General features: G+C 39.2%; 1 protein-coding gene across 5 annotated transcripts in view; it reads left to right on the top strand.

Annotated features, from left to right (window-relative positions):
• The first annotated feature begins 59 nt into the window (after window positions 1-59).
• Window positions 60-16,384, top strand: part of ppp3cb (protein phosphatase 3, catalytic subunit, beta isozyme) — a 96,609-nt gene continuing 80,284 nt past the window's right edge. The window contains exon 1 of one of the 5 annotated variants that reach the window (XM_051860757.1): window positions 60-570. In XM_051860757.1, coding sequence (XP_051716717.1) covers window positions 513-570 — 58 coding nt within the window. In that variant the 5' untranslated portion in view covers window positions 60-512. Of the gene's footprint in view, window positions 571-2,614; window positions 2,774-3,036; window positions 3,065-14,635; window positions 14,678-16,384 lie in introns of those variants that run through there. The other 4 variants (XM_051860752.1, XM_051860753.1, XM_051860755.1 and 1 more) reach the window with 4 other exon arrangements.

Raw genomic sequence — 16,384 nt, 5'->3', positions numbered from 1 at the left:
CCTCTATTTTGTACAGTCAGATAGACTTTCTACGCCATGAAGCATTAAAAAGACTGACGTCAATAAAGCAGCAACAAGGCCTCGGCGCGCGCTCTCTCTCTCATCTCGTGCGCAGGGAAACCCCGAATCAGCCTCCGCGTGATGGCGGTATGAGGCAGTCCCTGCAAGCCAGAGCGTGGGAGTTCCTGTCTTCGCCATGTCGGGGTGGTGCTGCAACGCGCTGAGGATACCCTGAACCGAGCAAAAGTCTCCCAGCCCCCCTCCTGCTGCTCCATCCATCCATCTATCTGTCTACCCATTCGCCCTCACTCGGCACCAGGCAGAGTCCAGCATTCCCAGCATCACTGTTTCCCCCGGATCAACTGCGACACATCTTTCCCCCGACCGACGGTGGACTGAGGAGAGACGCACCAAGTGATGCGGCTTCTGCAGCCCGCGCATCCCGAGGCACCGAAGACCGCACGCTCACCCGTTAGGAGTAGGCGCACTTTCCCCGTTATCTACAACAACCCATGAGAATGTCCAGCGCAGACATCATGGGTTTAAACCCTACCGACCGCGTAATCAAATGTAAGTGCATTGTGTTGTGTTGTGTTCATTGTTAACCATACTCAGCACATTTAAGCATGCAACATTATATGCGATTGTGAATGATTCACGATGATTCTGTTTCTATATGATGATGCGCTTGTAAGGTTTTGAAAACATAAGTCATGCATCAATGATTGATCAGTGATCAAAGGATGCCTCAGATGGTGTGTTTGCATCTAAAAAAAACTCTTTCTTTCCCTTTTGAGATTGGCAAACCCATTAAGGCTCTCTATGCTCAGTGATGCTGATGCAGGCGAGGTATGGCAATCCATTTGAGCATTTATTCCTTAAAACTAACATCTACAATAATTATGTTATGAGTACTTTATTAATGAAAGTAATTCAGGGACTAGTATCTTTTTAAGATTTGCATCATTAAAGGGTTAGTTCACCCAAAATGAAAATTCTGTCATTTATTAGCCTACTCACCCTCATGTCGTTTCACACCCATAAGACCTTTGTTCATATTCGGAACACAAATTAAGATATTTTTGATGAAATCCGAGAGGTATATGACTCCTCCATAGACAGCAATTCAACCACCATTTTCAAGGTCCAGAAAGGTACTAAAGGCATCATTAAAAAAGTTGACGTGACTGCAGTGGTTCAACCTTAATCTTATGACGAGAGTAACAGCGACGAGAATACTTCTTGTGCGCAAAAACAAAACAAAAATAACGACTTTATTCAACACTATCTTCTCTTCTGTGTCATTCTCGTATGCTGTTTATGTTCAGCGCTTCCAGGTTCTATGTCAGAACGCGGCTCAGTATTGGCCGGTTCCTGCGTCAGCATCACACGCATGTGTTGTGCTGCTCACGTTAAGAGTGTCAGCCAATACTGAGCCACCGTTCTGATGTAGAACCTGGAAGCGTCAGAAGGCCTTTATTAACCTCCCGGACAGAGGCGGACTGGGACTAAAATTCAGCCCTGGCACTGTGGCCACACCAGCCCACATTACCAGACTATATTGCAAGTAGTGTAGCGTACAGCAGTCTGTTTACCCTAAATCCCTCACCTTATCTGCTGATATTTCAGTCATGTCAGTAACAGGCCTGCTAACACTTGTAACCAATTATCACGAAGCAATGACATTTTAAAATATACGGGGGTTGTATGCTACGCTTAAAACTGTTTAATACAAAAAAACAAACAAAAAAAAACACTGAAGCAAACTGACAGAAGTAGCGTGAATTGTGTCAAAATGACTTGAGCTAGCTGTATTTTCTGTTTTTTCTTACCTTTACGGCAATACTGTCCTCTGCTGCAGCAGCAGCCGAATTTATACCCTTTAAAAAGAGTTCGGTTAATTTTAGGCATTTGGCAGCGTCGGACTAAAGAGCCCTTTTTTGCTTTCTCGAACCTTTTCTGCATCGCCTTTCCTTTTTTAAGGTCCATCAATCTAACTTTTACTGACAATTTGCTCGTGTTGCGCTCTCTCTCTGATCACTTGCTTGATTTTGACTGAACGTCCTTTGCAGGGAGTTTGATTGACAGACGATCTAACCAATCATAACGCCGTATCCACATTTATGTCTGACAAAGCAATTAGATTAACGTTGTGGACTTGAACTTGAAAAATGGTGTGTAGTGTCACAGGCTGCTTGAACTGAGGTGCTACAGCAATCTGTCAAGACACATTAAAGAGCTACAAAATGGTATTTATTGTTTAAATTTCTCTTCTGTCGACGCATTGTCAGCGTCCTCTTTGCTCCAATGTATTTTTCACTCTGAGAGAGCATGATGTGTGGTGTGAGAGCGCCATGGCTTGTCGGATATACATAGCAACAGTAACTAAAGGGGGCGGGGCGGTCGGCCCATCTCGAGACCGGGCCGGCCTTTGCCAACTAGACCAAATGCTTAACGTTTATAATTAATAACATTATTATAATCATAGTGAAATCGTGCTAACAATAAAAACACCTTCTATGCGCTGTCGGACTGAATACTAGGAACATAAATCTAGTTAACCGTTTTAAAGAATAAATGCGACAACAGCTTGCCACATGTGGAGCGCATCGACGGCTGCGCGCCTGCTGGAGGATAGATGAACTGTTATACAGTGCCAGGTTACCCGAGAGAGAGATAGAGGGGGGAGGAGAGCAAGAGAGAGAGATTAACATCTCGATCCAATGAAATATTTTTTGCAGTTTGAGGATGACAGCGAAAGGACGACTTAAAGGTAGCGTGGCTTTTGCATTGCATTCCGGCATTATTTTATTCATCTCATTGTGCCCGCCTATACGCATCTTTTACTCCAATGTTAGTGCGCGCGCTTGTCGGGTAGCAGCGCTCGGATAACGAGATGATCTTGTGAGTTACCGTATCGATTCTGCGTGTAATGATGTGAAATTTGCAATACCTCGAGACCTTGCACGAGTGCACTTTAGTCATGCGGGGAAAATGCGCTGAGATGCTGGCAATGTCAGCTCATGCACTGACATGGACATCCTTGCATAGATGGCCTATGTGGGTATGTTATTATCATTCCGAAGTTTATCGATTCGTTGGTACAGCGTTACCACTGTAAACAAGGCTGCACACAGAGAATGCACTGCATCTAGTGCCTGCAGAAATCCCAAAGGCATTAAAGCTAAATGTTATTGCAGGAAGCAAGTTGCATTCAGTGCATTGCAGTACTATATATTTACTGTGATGATGATGAGCATAAATACGTTAAGCGCCTATGCAAACCCATCATAACTATACCAGTGCATTGCACTATAAGCGTATCAGTGTTCACAGCCATTTTTATATTTATAGTTTTTGCAAGAGAAAAATATATGATCAAAAATAACTATTAGAAAGCCTATATAGTGAGGATGTGGGCATTACAGCATCATTGGATTCTGGGATATGTGGATGTTTAGTGTGGGTGGTTAGTAGAGAGAGGGGCTAATTAGACATCAGCAATGGCTGTGCATACTGAAAAGCTACCCAAAAGCATCTGTTTCCTGTGTGTATGTGATCAACACTGGAATTTGTTTGGATTATGGAAGACAATAAGAGCGGGCAGTGCAGGCATGTTTTGGACCACCGTAGTGTGTAGAGTGAGAAAGGTTTGGGCAACAAGAGAGAGAGAGATGTGGTGAGTATATTGTAAAGGACTTTTCCTTAACCCTGGAGTGTGGCCGTCTGTAATTATTTAACAACATATGCCATTCTGCATTAAATAATTATAGTGTGGCATATGTGTCACATTTATGTAATATTAACCGTTAGGTATCCTGGGTAATAAGCTTTAGGGAAAGTCTGTGTGAGAGCGTGTCCAGATATTGCTGGCGTACAAGCAGAGCAAAGCAGCTGGTGTGAAGGTGAGAAAGGTATTAGGAGGACGCAGTGGAAGTGTGAAACTGCTTGATTGTTCAAGAAACTTTTAGGAAAAAGTACTGTGATATCCATGATACAATATAAGGTGTGATACCATGGTACTTTCATATATATGCATATATTGCCTGGTATTTACATATACTCCAATGTAGGTCAAACAGTACTGTTGTATTACCATACATGTCCAGAAATTAAGAAACATGCGACCATGTTTAAAAAATCATGACATAACCATGTTACAGTTTTGTTACACTTAAAATGTACCAAAAAGTAACATGGTACTTCCATGATATTTTGGACATGCACTATTGTATTACCATGGTATTCTTTGAAGTACCATGTAGATACCATGGTACATGAATTTCAGTGCTATGGCATATTTAAAGTACTATAGTATTATTATCTGAAACCATCACTTTACAATAGTATTGCCACAGTACTTGTTTGTAAGGTTTGGAAGACAGGTTAAACTGCTTATTCACTTTGTTCTGCGGACAAAAAATAAAGAACTGCAGTGGCAGTAGGCGATGATTTCTCTCATATAAAAAATAATGTTACCAAGCATTATTTTATTTCAGTCAACAGAAAAAAAATAAAATTTAGAAAAATAACTACACGTCTGCACCTGTTTCTGAATAGTGTAATATTTTAGTGTACATAAAGCAATATTCAGAAACAGGTGCAACGAATAAAATGGGGGAATAACGAGCATGAAACTTCTCAATAAATTATTTTATGTACAGTTTAATAATATATCGTTGGGTGTTCTTCAACAGAAGGCATGCCATCAGTGTTTTCTGTGTTGACAGCTCCGTAAAATAGCCTTCTTGACGTGCTGTAGTTTTACTGTACCCTACTATACTAAAAATCTGAAAAGAAGAATACAAAATAGCATTTTAAGTTACTTCTGTTTTTGAACAAATAAGGCAGTAACTGATGTCATAAATACACGTACATGACGAATAAAAAAAATCACAAACATGATGCTTAGGCTGCCACATAATTTAGGCTATAATTTAATGAATAAATAATTCAATAATAAAATAATTGTATATAGGCTATACAGTTTATTAATAAGTAATGTCATTTTATTTTAAATAAATGAGAAAAATAAACTGGGTTGAATCCAAGGAGCTCTAAAAGAAATTTACAATCGTTATCTGAAGCTTATAACATACTTTTGCCAAGAACGAACCGAAATGAAAACGGTTACACTTTATTTTAAGGTGTCTTTGTTACACTGTAATTATACATTTAAGTACTGAGTAATATTAAGTAATTACATGTACTTACTTTAGGGTTAGGATTAGGGTTTGGTTTGGTTTAGGGTTAATTGCATGTAATTATGCATAATTTATAGTTATTACTATAGTAACTACATGTAACATATGTAACAATGACGCTGTAAAATAAAGTGTTACCACGAAAACAATTCAACCATGTATTTGACAGCTTACACCCATCCACTCACCATCTCGTATACTTCTGTGTGGGAGATCTTCTCTGGTCGACCAGAGGTGAGGAGGCACAGTCACCAAGGTGGCCGGGCCAGGCCCCCTGGGGCCCCCTCGTGGTGCTGACGCTGTGTCACAGTATTATCATTATTCTTTATTATAAACCATGGTAATACTCTGGTACCAATGTCCAATATTTGGAGGATGGAATGCTTAGCATAACCATAGCACTGTGTTCATAAATACATGGTAACCATAGTACTTTTTGCAAATTTTTCTAGGGAGTAACAGAGTGAAGGTGGTGCATGGAAGATGGCATATTAGAGAAAAACACAAAGTGAATAAGCGAGTAGATTGCTTGAGATGATTTTGCTCATTTCCACGTTATTATGTGCTGCATTCTCTGCGAGACAAAATGTGCCTCACTGCCATCTGTCTCCTCAAAGAATGTAGTAATGCGACAATAATGACTAGATTATTCTAATTGCATCATAGTGTATTTTTTATGATTGGTACTAATAGGTGTCCTTGGCCCCTAGGAGGTTTAAAAACAGGAATATATTATTTGCACGCAGTCATAAACACACACGTTCGAGGCGTTATCGAAAACAACTTCAAAGATCAACATTTTCTTCAGATTGTGTGTCTGTGTTAATTCATGCATGCCTCCTGCCGAGTGCCGACACGCAGCATGAGCGGGATGTTAGGGCCCAACACAAAAACTAAGAGAGAGTGTTGACATGAGCCTGGCGATAAATGAGACGAGAGCAGGTGAAAGAAAAGAGAGGGGGAATGTGTGAAAAGTGTGGAGGATGAGAAGTGGGAGAGACGGGGAATTAGGCAATTGACAGCAGATAGATGAATGGATGTGCATGCGCTTGTGTCCCAGCAATCTCTTTCTCTCACACACAGGCTGTGTTTGGAATAGAATTCTAGAGTACTGCATACTGCAAAGTATACAACTTAGTGCTGGGTGGTTTGACCAAAAATCTGTATCACAGTTTTTTTTTAAGATTCTGGCAGTTTCACGGTATATCATGTTTTTTTTCACTGGACCTTTATTTTGGCATATTTTACTGTCAGGAGTACAGGGAATATATTATATAAACATTGTAAGGACAAATCAAAATTTATTTAAAAATGTAATCAAATAAGTTCATAAAATTAACAATTTAGTTTAAAATGTAATCAAATAATTTAATTATTTAATTAAATTAATAATTATATTAATAAGTAGGCTAAATTTTTACTGTGCAATTTCTGTCATTTTAATGAAGACCGTTGAGTTTGTGTTTTAATAAACGGTGTTATTATTATTATGATTATTATTATTATTGTCTCTATTAATTAAAATATACTCGATTGTACAATAGTATATTTCTGTTATTTTCAATTTATACCGAACTTTTATTTTGACAGGGTCGTGAAGACCTTTGACTTCCTGTGTATATGATATGACAAATGTCGATAGTTTTATTAAATTAAACGGTGAAATGTTCATAAAGTGACTCTAAGAGCAGCTCTGCAGAAGAAGTTCATGTATAAGTGAGACAGCAGACACTGAAATCATCGCAAGCGTCACGCGTGCCTCAGTATGTGTAGTTGACGAAAATGCAGCGCTCATTCATACAGACTTTAAATTTCAATAGCAGTCTTTTTTAGCTTTATTATCACAAACACTAGTCCGTATCGATATCTGATTCATTGTACAACCCTACTTTTGATTTATTCATCCAAAAATTGCCAAATTCTGTGACGTTCCACTTTATACAGCAAGTTCTAATTGTGACTAGATTCCGTGATTTCATCCGTGTTTTCTGCATCGCGGTAATCATATGGCTCTACATGGTTTTTGCAGTATTAAAGAGAGATAGTTTTGTGAGTTATTTATTGTTGTGTTATAAAGTTGTTTCTATTAGTGTAAGAAGGGTATGCAGTTAATAGAAGTCCGCCCTCTATACACTCTACATAGTGCTTCATGGCCATTGAATAGATACAGCAGCTGTTTCAGCTACGCACTGGTATGGCGGTTTTTAAAAAATAAATATCGGTCTCAAAATTGCAACCGGCATACCATATGAACCGGTATACCGCCCAGCACTAATACAACTTCTCTTTTGTTCTCTGATGACGTGTTTACTGGTGTGAGTACAGGAAAACCTGTCACTCACATGACATCACAGCAATAGCAAAACACAACCATCCAATCCCCATGGACAAAAAGTCCCACCCTACATTTTTTCTTGTTTGAGAAGCTGTTTCACTTGGATATGCGTCACAATATGGAAGAAAAAACTATCACAACTTCCGTTTCATACCAACTTCACTGGAAAGTCAGTTCACTTGGCAGCCATATTTGTAATGTCTAGCAAGACCAACTCCTATTTATTTGAATTCCTATCTATTGGGAAATACTGAAATCTTAAAAAACGTCTGGCCAAACTTACATTTACATAACATTTCATATCATAACTCTCATGTTTCTATGGAAACCAGAGCTTCTAACACTGATTGGCTCTTTTATTTAGAAGGCAGGACTAGAGCCGTCATTTTGCGCATTGCAGTTTCTCCCATTCATTAACTTTGTCACATGACCTTATTACATGCATGTTTAATCCTCATCATGTTCCTGTAGTCTGGAAGATAACGTGATTGTGTTAATGTGTTCTTTTAAGTGATTTTGGTTGGGGGAAAAAATTGATGCATTGGCCAATTTCAAAATTCTTTTGATTTCACTATTAACATGTTTTAAATTAAAAAATGCACATTGGTGTGTAATCGATGCTTTATCAGCGTAGTTAGCATTGTACTTCAGCCACAGAACGATGGGTGTTTTGACGCACAAGTGCCTAAGTGAGCAGTATTTTCTAGCACAATTTATTGATTTTCTTCATTTAGAACACACAAAATGTGCACAATTAAAAAGTGTACAGAAAACATTCACAATTACTTAATCATAACCAATACCAATTAGTTTCCACCATGATTTTTTTTAAAATTTTCTGGCCTTGGCTCAGAAAGTCGGAGCTTAAAGAATTATGAATTTGAAGTGGTGTTCATGAGTGCTCATTTTGTGAATACAATCATTCTTACATGACTTAAAGGCAGCATATTACATGTGAGTAGAATACAGTTTCAGTTATTTTGCATTTTTAATCAAATTTTCTGTAGTCATCTTAATTCTTGACAGTCTATTTAAGTAACGAGGCCAGAAAAGGATGTAAAACATTGCAGCTGATATTACTTAGTTCATTTGTCACAATGTAAATGCAAGTTGAGCAAAGTGCATTGTGGGATATAGTGCCCAATGCATTGCATAATGCAGTACTGCAATACTGTTGTATATTGCACATTTTGGCAAATGTAGTAGTTGTTCATGCATACAGAAAACGTGCATGCTGTATTCAACACACATACTGCAGAAATAGTAAGGGTAGTATTGTAGTATGAAGTATGTAGTATTATAGTATACTATTCCGAAAGTAGCCAGTGTCAGACACTTCGGTTCTGCCTTCATGCATGTGAGAATGCTTTTATACAGGACTAAAGTGCTGCCCATCTAACCAGATACTGAGCTAATCAACTTCATCGCCCACCTGAATGATGCAATGGAGAGAGAGTGGGAAAGAGAGAGAGAGAGAGAGAGAGAGAGAGAGACAATTTCGCATCAAATGCGGTGATACAGGACTGCAGGAAAATGATGAAAACTGTTTCCTCCCACACAGATGCACAAACACACGGACACACACATACATATGTTACGGGTCACCAGAGACGTTAACTTGAGCATGCACACACACCAATACATACAGATGTGTGTAATAAAGAACGCTCACACGCTTGACAATGTTCGCACACCGCTATCTGTGTCTTTCTCTCTCTCACACGCACACACACATACACACATGCTGTAGGATGGAAAACAAAATGTGGTCATCTATGCCCTGGACAGGACCTCCGGCTCACCTAGCCTGTCATTCATCATTACGTTTCATATGTCATAACTTCCTTTAAAGGAACAGTGAAATTCTGTCATTGTTTAAGTATTTACAAATCTGTATGCTAGCCTAGAGCTGCACAAGAATCAAAATAAAATCAAAATAGCAATATATATATATATATGTATATGCTGTGTATTTCAGAGTGAAGCATGCCACTTCTTTGACATGATGGTGTTTTCAGTGTCTCAGAGCAGCTTGGTTTACAGTAAATGCTGCTTCAGGTGAACTCCATCTCTGCCTCTGCTCTGAGTTTGGGTCGCTTATAATGTGCGTTTGAAAATTCAATGTGCGCCAACAATTTTCCTAAACTAATGAGAAGTGCTTATAAACCGGCTGTTGTCAACAATAGAAGCTTTAGGGTTCCCTGTGCACAAGGGTTCCCTGTGGTTTTCTACCAAAATAAATAAACGACCACTGCTGTGATTGGCTAACATCTTTGCATATGAAATAGCTAAGTATTTCTCTCTCAAAAACTTTTAGCACATTTTTACTATTACAGCTCTCAAAGTTAACTAATCATGAAAAGTGTTGATGATAGCATTACATTTAGATCTATGGCATTATATTTAGATCGTGGCATGAAAGGTTGCAGTGATGAACATTGTAGCTGATCACAGACACGTTATTGAGCGCATGAAAGCAGTGATCTCATCATTGCAACTCAATTTCTACACACTAATGAATGCTTTCATCATAACTAACAGTGCAAACTCGATGTAACTAGGAGATTCGTTGAATAAAACAGGAGTTTTGGTGTGAGTCCAGAACTCAGTCACTGATAAACTTGCACTGTTGATTGACAGCTCCAGCAATTGTAAAGGGAGCGTTCTTTGGTCGCTTTCTATATATAATTTAATCACCATTTAAATAACAGATTATTTTCATCCTCTTAGGAGAAACAACTTGAAGTTGACCGTTTAGTCACTGGTTTGATTTACTGACACATAGACAAACAAAATCTGACTGTACATGAATCATTACATATCAGAAATCACTGGTCACAGATCAGATCAGGCATTAGAATTAACACAGTTACTTACATGTTGTTGCATTACTGTCAAGTCCATATCGTAAAAGTCTGTTTGCAAAGCCTGCGCCGAAATGCAATTGATTAACCAAAGAATCCACAGTGAAATGTACCGAGTACAAATAAATAATGTTCAACGGAGACATTCACATTGTTGAAAAAAAAAAAACATATTCCTAGCATAAGGATCCTTTGAAAGGTAATGTTATTTTTAGTCCTGTATTGCTCTTCTCTCATCTCACTAACACGATTTCTTCTGTGGAGGCAGCTTTTCACCTATCTATAGGATAGGCACATTCCGGGATGAGTTGCTCGCTGGGCCTGGTGTCAATAAAAGCTTTTACTGGACTAAAAAGAAGTTTTCAGTTCTGAAACGTTGAGGGTATTCTTATAGTACGATGGTCTCTTATATATCAATAGCTCAAGGAAAAGTTGATTTCTCAATTCATGACCCCTTCAACAAAACATAACAACATACAGGTTTGTCACAACATTAGGATTTTTAAATAATGATTGTCCGGCTGTTGGAGTCACAGTTATGTTCTGTTAAATTCATTTTCATGGACTTTTAGTTTATCTTCAGTCACATGTTTCCCTTTGTTTAGTTTCCTGCCACTCATCTGTTTCTATGGACACTAACTCTATCATCACAGCTGTTCGTCATTTAGTTCATCACCATTGTGTATTTAAGTCCTCCTTGTGCACTCTTCATTTGTCCAGTATTTGTCCAGTATTGTTTGTGGCATGCTGTCTCGAGTATTAGCTTCTTGTTTAACCTTCTGGGTCCCTCTGTCCTCGTACGAGGACATTATATTTTAGTGAATTACTATACATGTAATTCACCAAACATGTAACAGTTTTAAGACTTGATGTCCTATAAAGTGCACATTCAAAGCTTTTCAGAGATATCAAATGTTTGGAAGTTTCACCAAGACAACAACTTCTCCTTGGTCTTTAAATATGACTGAATGATCAAATGTAGCACTCTTATGCAAATATGAAAATATTTTTTCTATTATCATTTAAATCTGACTAATTTTCAAATTGTTTGTTATAGATCAACATCTCATAAAAATGTTATAGGGTTTCTAATCAAAATATGACTTTCTGTTACAAAACAGGGCATTGATTTCATACATGTCCTCAATCGAGGACACCAGGACTTGAATTATATTTATCAGGCATTTTAGGAGACACAACAAGTGAATAGGGAATGAAATTACATATCAATATTCCTATGATTTATTTAGATATTATCATGAAAATGTTGCCAACTATTACTCCCATTATTACTCTTATTTTTTCATTACATGTTTCTCCAAGAACACATTAATATGCAAATTAGATACAGTGTATTGAATGGGAAAACCCATGTATGGTCATTTTACCCACATATTAAAATGGTATATCAATTCATTCCATTATATCTTTCATAACATAGTTGGGCATCATCTTTAAACAAAGTTTGATTAAAAAAAAATCCTGAAACCTAAAAATTTATTGGTGAACAAAAAAAAAAAAATAATCCCATTGTTTTTGCATATACCTGTAATTTCATGTCATTTTATTTTTTTAACAACTGAGTCCCGCTGTCCACTTACGAGGACATAGCATAACATAATAATAAAATATAATTTTTCAAAAATGTTTTTTTTTGTTTGTTTGTTTGTTTCTTATGCTCTAAACAATGTAACGACATGAAAAAATACTAAATTCAAAAAAAACATTTTTAGGAGGTTAAATAAACCTTGTTATTGTTTTTATTAACCTTCCTTCATCTTCATCTGCGGAGATTTCGCCCGAGCCCCCCGCAGATAGAGACTGAGTCTGACTGGGGTGTGAGCCGGTTACTACTGTGCCAGAGGCAATTTTGGTGGTTTTGGACACAGAGGACTGGTTAATCGACTGGACTCAGAAGTACTGCTTCCCACCCTATCCCACCCTGAATCACTGGTCTGTTCTTCATTATCGCTGTTTCAAGATAGCACTGCGACTGTTTTATTGACCTGTTGGCAATGGATATTACCGTTATTGATCACGTCAAGCTTACCTATGTCACCTTCACCTCAAAGCTCAGCCAGTCCTCCAGCCCCACCTCTGCCGAATGCCTGCAGCAATTCGTCTTCCCCGGGAACGTCTTTGATTAGAAACCCCATAACATTAGCAAGTGGACAGCCTCAGGCTGTACAACCACCAGCCTCGCCCGAGCGAGAGGATCCTGTGGCTCTGCCTCCCGCCTCTGATCCCTTCACACGACCTCGGCCCGTCGCCCTGTCTGCTCCGCCTTGGCTTCTCCCATCCTTGGCTCCACCAGATACCCTCGGACTTGCGACTTCACGGGATTCCCTCATCCCACTGGCACCTCCTTGGTCAGTCGTCACTCTGCTTCTGCCACGGATTTGTGAGCCTTCTGCTGTGCTCCGTCACTCCACCCCTACAGCTTCAGCGGGTTCCTCATTCCCCCTGGATCTGCCTCTGTCCTCTGTCACACTGGCTCCGCCTCAGTCCTTGGGCACTCTGTCTTCACCTCAAGCACTTGACGCCGCACCCTCACCTTGGTCTTCAGAGCCAGTGGTGTCACTCAAGCCTGTCGACTCTCCGTCTGCTCCCTGGGCTCCACTTCTAACGGCTCCATCTCCATCGGTCGTCCATCGGATGTCGCCTGTCAAGTCACCATCATGGCTCCTCCCTCCATCGGGCTTTCATCCTTGCTGTGCTCTGGGTCACCACCACCTGGCCAATCCTTCCATCATCTCCACAATGGATGCTACCTCCATCATTGCCACACTGGTTTCTCCTGCTTGTTTGTCTGTCCTCTTCGCCAGCTCCTCGTCTGCCTCCAAAGCCCCCACCTTTCCCTCGCTCATTTCATATTTTACAGCGCGAGGTCATGCCTTCTGGGAGGGGTGTACTGTCACAGTTATGTTCTGTTAAATTTATTTTCATGGACTTTTAGTTTATCTTCAGTCACATGTTTCCCTTTGTTTAGTTTCCCGCCACACATCTGTTTCCATGGACACTAACTCAGTTATCACAGCTGTTCGTCATTTAGTTAATCACTGTTGTGTATTTAAGTTACTCGTTTTGCACTCTTCATTTGTCAAGTATTGTTCGTGTTTTAGTGGCACGCTGTATCGAGTGTTAGCTACTTGTTTAATTAAACCTTGTTATTGTTTTTATTAATTCATCTTTGGACTTTTCGTGACAGTTGTTCTCCCTGCCATTTTCCATCAAAATATAAAATTCTAGTCATAGTATGGAGCCTCGCATATGACATGCAGGAAAAATAGGAGGCTAAGGCCTCATTTACACTGGTGCGTTTTCGTTTTAAAATGCATACGTTTTGCTACGGTTACACCTGTTTTTTACACTACGCCGGCGTTTTTGAACCTTGAAAACAGAGACTTTCGAAAATACTGCAGACCCCGTTTTAGTTTGAAAACGCCGGGGTTGCATTTCAGTATAAATGGACCAAAACGGTGGTGTGGCTGCACATGTTCACTCTGCATATCCTTGGCGACAATGTAAACAATAACATGGAGACTGAACTGCAATCTTTGCTGGCTTTGTTGTAATTTTTATCAGCCATTGTGCAGTTAAACTCTGCGTTTTTTTAATACTGCAGCTGCCTACATGCACAAGAGGCAACTGTCATGAACAGTCATGTGACATGCGTTTTTGGCTGTGTAGTGTAGATGGAGATTGTTTCTGAAACACTGTGGAAACGCCAGTCTAGATGAGGATTGTTTTCATTTTAAAACGCCGTTTTAAAACAAAAACGCACCAGTGTAAACAGGGCCTAAATCGTGCACACGATTTACTAATTTGTTTCCTCGATTTATAAATCACGCGCATGATTTACTAATCCATTCCCTCAATTTGCTAAATCGTGCGCACAATTTATAAATCAAGGAAATTAATTAGTAAATCATACGCACGATTTAACAAATCGAGGGAAAGAAATAGTAAATTGTGTGCACAATTTACTTTTTTTTTCTTGCATGTCATGTGCGGGGCTTCGTATCATAGTGATATATAAAACACAGAATCTTTGGCCAAATTGTACAGCCCTATAAACAAGCACAGCAAAACTGGAACATTTTTTAATGCATTTTAAATGCGCATTTAATTTTTATCAGAAAATTTGCAAATCGTACAGTCCTACTATATGCTGCTATTTTTTTCATAAGGCAGCATGAATGTTTTTCTGAATATCTCATTTTGTGTTTGACAGACTTTAAACTGACACTAGACCTGGATGAGGATGCAGCAGGGTGAGTGGCAGGAAATTGTAGGATATTCGAAATCATTAGTGCACAACACAGGAAGTAAATTGTGGTAAAAATAACATGCCGCCACATACACACACCGCAGATCTGGTTCAAAAGACACTAAAGGTGAAACTGGGAGGAAGAGTGAAAGAGGAAGAGAGAAAGAATGAGTGAGACTAATTTTAGCCTCTTTAACATAAATACTTTGGGTATAAGTTTGAAGCGCAGAGGACACAGTGGATAGTGCAGAGCTGAGACCTAATGAGGCCATGTGAAAGCAGGAACGCTTCTGTGATCCAGAAATCCAGTAGAATGGATCTCTCTACTATTTATCCTGTATTTACTGCTGCCTGACTGGACGACCTCATCACATCTGGCCTGTCAATCAACCCAGCTCACTCTGCTGATTGCTGATTGGTTCATCGGCCTGTTCATCATCTTGAAGTCCCTCTTTTGTGCGCATGCAAATGGCCCCTTCATGTGTGAAGCGTGCATTAATTGTGCAACATTAAATGGCGCTTGTAAAAATCCCTCTGTCAAAGGCGTGTGATGCTATGTTACCTTCTCCCAATCTGGGTCAGGCCCTAACCAGCGAGTCTCCCTTCCTTTTATTTTATCCATCTCTTTAGACAGGTTTTTCTGTTCCCATTCTTTCATTCCCCTTTCTTTCTCTTTGTCTCATCTGGGATTGTCGAAGGACATAACGGCTGTATTTTTGAAGCTCGCCTGTAGTAACAACACATAGCTTCTGTCTGACACACAACAAAATATGTCTTCCATCGTTTTTAGGTCTCAGGGGCTGAAACAGAGCCGTCCCATGGTTGTGTGTTCACAGGATGATGTATTTCAGATTGTCAGCAGTTTAATTACAGGATGTTGCAGTTCGCACAGTGGAAGTGCTTTATAGAATGGCACCGTGGGTGTCTGATGGTCTTCGGTTGCTACAATTGTATGCCGCTTCAGATCTCAGTAGTTTGTTGTTTGATACCACAAATATCTGAAATTCTCTGCCCTACTTCAGCCCCCCGAACCCCCAAAAAGCCAGAAGTGAGCTTCCCACTGACAATACCTACAGCAGCAGTGTTGTATTGTACAGTGAGATTTCTAATTATCCAGTACGGCTCCAGTATGACCTCATTAGGATGGGAAACTCTGCTTCTGCAGAACCTATTCACTAGTTCAAGGTTTGAAGGCTGAGTTTATCATTTCTGTTTGAAAGTTTCTTTTTTTTTAAAAGAGGTAGTTCACCTAAAAACTATGTGTCATCATTTACTCACCTCTCATTTGTTTTTCTGTTGAACACAAACTTTTGACACCAACGCTCTTCAAAAATACCTTATTTTGTGCTTCACAGAAGAAAGAAAGTCATACAAATTTGGAATGATATGAAGCTAAATTTTTTTGCTGATCTGTCTTTTTATGTTGTCATTAGCAAAGTGACATAACCAGGTTTTTCCCTCAGATCAGTTATTTGTCGAGCAAGACTGCACACAATAACTTCGCTAATGCTAGAACTGGAAAAATGGGTTCAAAGTTTTTAATTTTGGTATAATTTTTCATTCATTCAATCCATTATTGCGTTAGTGCATAATAAATATAAAAAATTACACTGCACCATTACTTTAAATAGAAAGCTACACAATAATTGCTTTTGTGTTCTCACCAACTATCTCTCTCTCTTCCATAATGTTATATTTATATAACCTGACA

The sequence above is a fragment of the Ctenopharyngodon idella genome, chromosome 14 (genome assembly GCF_019924925.1).
Source record: "Ctenopharyngodon idella isolate HZGC_01 chromosome 14, HZGC01, whole genome shotgun sequence".
Classification (NCBI taxonomy): domain Eukaryota; kingdom Metazoa; phylum Chordata; class Actinopteri; order Cypriniformes; family Xenocyprididae; genus Ctenopharyngodon; species Ctenopharyngodon idella.
This window is presented reverse-complemented; position numbering and strand designations above follow the sequence as displayed.